Here is a 4,859-nt window from a genome sequence, read left to right as displayed (position 1 = left end):
TATTTACCTATTAATTTTTAAATCCAATTAAATAAATTATTCAAACTATATAAATTTATTCGATTAATATTAAATATTGGTAGATTTTTATTTAATTAATATTAATTCATTAATGAATTTTATTATTATTATAAAATAGGTTAATTGATTAAAAGTAATGAAAATTAAATATTATATTACGTGTGGGACCCGTGATTGTGACTAACCACTAGAGAGAATTTTTTTTGGAGTTATTTTGTTGAGATGGTTGTTTAGAAATTGGTGAGGTGGAGTGGTTGGAGGGTGTGCAATCCTCCAACCACTAGAGTTGTTCTTATTCGTTGCACTCACAACTCTACCATTAAGCTTATCACTATATATATATAATAGAAGGCTAAATTTTCCGTTTTTTTTTTTTTTTTTTGTCAAAGTATAATAACTTTTCTTTTATACTTTATTCCTTTTCTTGCAAACATTTAGCCTCCACTTCTTTTTATTTTAATATTTTTGTATGATCTTCCCAACTACAACTTCTTGTTTTCCTCATCCTTTTTTGTCTTCTTAATTAAAAAGTATGGCCCTCTCATTTTTCTTCCTTGACTTTCTTTTTTTTTCCTTTTTTTTAAATAATTAAATTTATTTTTTATTTAACAGGAATAAGATAAAAAAAAAAACTTCCAATGGTATTTTTTTATCTTTTATTTGAAATTTTTAATAATATTTAATAATATTGATTAGATTTGATACATTAGACTCTCAAAGCTCTATTAGAAGTTTTTTTTAATCTTATTGGACCCATTTATAGAGTGTATATTGTGGTTTTTTTTTTTTTTTTCAAAAAGCATAATTAAGTTTCTGAAGCCTCAGATCAATTATTTTTCCACATTTAGCTCTTAATCATTGATTTTATTTTAGACCATGCCTTTATTTAACTTTTTCATCGAATTTAGGAAAGGAGAAGATCGATATGGCGATTCTAATGCTAAAAATCGCAAAATGAGAGAGTAAAAGATCGAGCTTGGAGTAACCTACTGGAAATTGGTTTCTGTAATTTTCTTTTACTTTTTACTCTTTATCTATCCTAGTCAATAAATTCTTATTTTTATTTGTTTACGTTAATAGGTCGAATCGCCCTAACAATGTGTGACGTCCAAACTCAACGAAAAAGTTCAATAAGAGCCACATCCATAACAGAATCAATGATGAAGTGCTCAATATGAAAAAATAATTGATCATGGACTTAATCGTTAAAACAGATAAAATTCAAGAACTTAATTATACTTTTTAGATATTTTAATTTTTTTTTATCTTATTTTAGAGTGGCACAAAGGTTAGGAACTTGAAAGCGAATGTCGCTTCAAAATAGGGATATTTTGACATTCCCTCTATGAGACCACTTCTAAATTTAGTCATACAAATGTTTTTCTTTCAAGTTGCCATTGAAAGGTAAATTATATTCACATAGGTAAGAAAATATAAATATAAATTCACATATATATATACAAATAGTTGGAAAATAATTAAATAAATAATTAGGATTTGTTTAAACATAATAATTGCTTTTAACAAGACAATCCGTTATTGTGATCCGTCACTATTACATGTCATCTTCCGAATGATCCAGACCATTCTAGAAATTTTCCATATGTGTGTTGTCGTAGACAATAGACGAATTAGACTAATGTTAGGTTAAGTTTCCCACAAGGAAAAGGTTGTGGAATAGGTAAGCTGAGACAATTAAGAGATGCCCCCGGAATAAGAGAACACTCAGATGAAGGTCTTCCGAATATGCCTCCCGGAACACAGTTACATGAGAAATTAAAACCCTTATGGCTTTTTAGTAACTTAGAACAATCATGGCTAAACCCAGAAAAGTAATTGTTTGAAACTGTCAAATTCTCAAGTGTTTTAATCCCACAAAAATCAGGCATTTCACCTGAGAATTTGTTGTTTCCCAAGTTCATAACTTGTATGTTTTTCAGTTTAGATAATGTCTGTGGAATTTGACCTGTCAATGAATTTTGGCTGACATCAAACACTTCCAAATCAGAGAAAAGACCAAATCCAGGTGGCATACACCCAGTTAACTGATTGTTTAGGAACACAAACTCTTTCACATTACAACCCAATGTTCCAAAATTTGTTGGGAAGCTTCCTGTTAATTTGTTGTTAGCTAAATTCATCACTGAGGCAGCAGAATTTCCCAAACTTTGAGGGATTTGGCCTTCAAAATTGTTGTCATTGAGGAAAACTGCATCTAATTTTTTGGTGAAAAGAGCTTCAGGAATTGGGCCTGAAAAGCTATTGAATCTAAGATCTAGATAAGCAAGATTTGGTATGCATAAAGCAACAGCAGGAAAAGGGCCTGTTAAATTATTGTTACTCAAATCTAATTCTTCTAGACAGAGAAGCTGTTCCAAGGAAGCAGGAATTTCCCCGGAGAATCTGTTGGTGTTGAGATGAAGAACAGATAAGTTTTTTAACAAAGATAGCTCCTTTACTAGCTTTCCTTGTAACCTTCCATGGTTTAGATCTATGGATGCAACATTTGGACAAGGGGGTGAAGAAGGGGCTGATGATGATTCATGATGATCATCACCTTCATCACAGAATATCCCTTTGTAAGAACAGACATTTGGGCCTACCCAAGTATCCAGAATCTTTAATGGGTCATCTGTAATTGCTGATTTCCATGCTTGTAATGCAGTGTAAGCACTGTTTTGATCGGTGATTGGGGCTGGGGTTGGGTTTGGGATTTCCTTTTGATCGGAACTTGGGGGTGGTGTTTGCACCGGAGAGGAAACTGTGGCTGGGGTTGGGGTTGGGGCTGGGGTTGGATTTTGCACCGGAGAGGAAGCTGGGGCTGTGGTTGGAGTTTCCACCGGAGAGGAAGCTGTGGATGGGGCTGTGGTTGGAGTTTCCACCGGAGAGGAATCTGTGGATGGGGCTGGGGTTGGGTGGTGGGGGATTTCATGGCCGGAATTTAAATTTCCAAAGCCGAGATCAATTTCCACACCACCATTAAAATTAAATGTTGCTTCATTTTGTAAAACCTGGTAGAGGAGGAAAGTGAAAAGAAACAAACTTTTCGCCATTGATGTAATGTTGAAGCTTTTTTTGAAGATGGGTTGGATTGAAATTAGGGGGAAAATATAGAGAAGCTATTGCTTCTCAATTTTTCATTTTGTGGAAACCTTAGTTATTAGTTTATATGTTTGGGTTAGTTTAGGATAATTAGTTTAGGGATGTATTGTATGATTTCGAATCCTTTAATGTTGATTATGTGAGATAATAGAAATTTATAAATATAGGAAAAACTTTGTTGAAATTTCCTTTTTCTAATAGGAGCCTCTAAAGAATCCTAAATTCAAGCTAGCCAAGATGTTTTTAGCCTAATACAGTTTTATTATTATTAGATTAAAAGGATAACAAAAATAATATTTTTTTTTTGGTAAGAAGGGAAGAAAAAAAAACAAACAAATAAAAACCTAACCGGGATCAGTCTAGAAACACTGACTCCAATCCTATCCTCAAGAAGAGAAGGTAACAGAAAAGAAGGAGGAACGGAAAGGGTAGAAACACCTAACATCCCCCATGCCCAGCAGCTGCCAAGCGATATAACAAAAATAATATTAATAATGTGACACATTGAACACATCTAAACTAAAATTATGAAATAATAAATTCAATTTTCTAAAGTCGCAAATTATTTAACTAATAAAAATAAATTTTAAAACTGCAGTTATCAGTTATTTGTAAAAGGTAATTGTTTACTTTAAAAATAAATAAATTTTGATTATATTTGTTTTTTTATAGAATTTTTTATTATATTACATATTAGAAATATCTTTTTTCTATTAAAATATTTAAAATATTTTGTATTAATTAAATTATTTGCAATTGAGTTTTTTAATGCTGCAAATTTATTCGTATCAAATTATCTTTTCCTTTAAAGGAAGCAAACGTATTTTTTAGTATATATAGATGTTGGGCTTGGCCCATTTATAATTTATAAAATTGGTCCATGCATGTGTCTTTAAGTTTTTTCAAGTAAAAAACATCCAACATTGCTTTCAAAGCACTTAGTGGAGATGTTTATAAGGAAGGTCCTCACATGCTTGGGGTGTGCCCCAAGGGGTACCCACTTTTGTGAAAGGGTGAGGACCTATCTCTTTGGTTGACCACCACACACACGCGCGCCGTCCGACCGAACCGTGCCGGGTTGGTGTGGTATAAAATGATTAATTTTTTATTAAAAAAATTATTATTATTAATAATATTATTTATTATTATTTTTAATTTCGGAAATAATTTTTTATTTAATTATTTACATTTTGATTCAGTCTTTGTGAACGTTATTCACAACGTCTACTTTGCTCTGAACGTGTCTTCACCAACCCAGTCTTCCTGATTTTCCTCCTCCACCTTCTCCATGAAATCAGAGCTCTCAACAGCTCTTTTTTCTTGTATAAATAGGTGATCAGAGACTGCCTTCAAACATAATTCACTTTTCATTCATTCTTTATCTTTTCGAAAACTGAGCAAGTTAAACAGAGAGTGTATACAGAACGATTTTCGTACGGTGCAATACGAAAATCGTATTTAAAAGGGCTGTTTTATCCTGAAGACGATCGGAGTTCATACTGTTTGCTAAATTCCGGCAGTTCCGCGAACGTCTTAAAGAAAGCGACATTGTCCGCGACTCTGCCCATTTAATTTTGTTCGGTCTGTTCCTATTTTCTGAGTTCGAGAAACAACAATTTTAAGACGTTTCAATTACTGCTGATGGCTACCGAACAATCAAATGGGATTGCTGAGATTAACAAACCATTCCGGTTTGAAGGAGCTCATTTCCGAAGATGGAGACAAAAGATGATGTT

The 4,859-nt window shown here is 32.6% G+C and overlaps 1 protein-coding gene across 1 annotated transcript; it reads right to left on the bottom strand.

Moving 5' to 3' along the window:
• Nucleotides 1-1,570: 1,570 nt before the first annotated feature.
• On the bottom strand, nucleotides 1,571-3,203 carry LOC136203501 (leucine-rich repeat extensin-like protein 6). Its single transcript, XM_065994664.1, has one exon. The coding sequence runs from the start codon at nucleotides 3,072-3,074 to the stop codon at nucleotides 1,653-1,655; it is 1,422 nt and encodes a 473-aa protein (XP_065850736.1). The 5' UTR covers nucleotides 3,075-3,203; the 3' UTR covers nucleotides 1,571-1,652.
• Between the last annotated feature and the right edge of the window lie 1,656 nt (nucleotides 3,204-4,859).

Source organism: Euphorbia lathyris, chromosome 8, assembly GCF_963576675.1.
Source record: "Euphorbia lathyris chromosome 8, ddEupLath1.1, whole genome shotgun sequence".
Lineage (NCBI taxonomy): Eukaryota > Viridiplantae > Streptophyta > Magnoliopsida > Malpighiales > Euphorbiaceae > Euphorbia > Euphorbia lathyris.
This window is presented reverse-complemented; position numbering and strand designations above follow the sequence as displayed.

Coding starts and splice junctions, on each gene's coding strand:
- LOC136203501 (XM_065994664.1), bottom strand. CDS start 3,074: ATGGCGAAAAGTTTGTTTCTTTTCACTTTCCTCCTCTACCAGGTTTTA.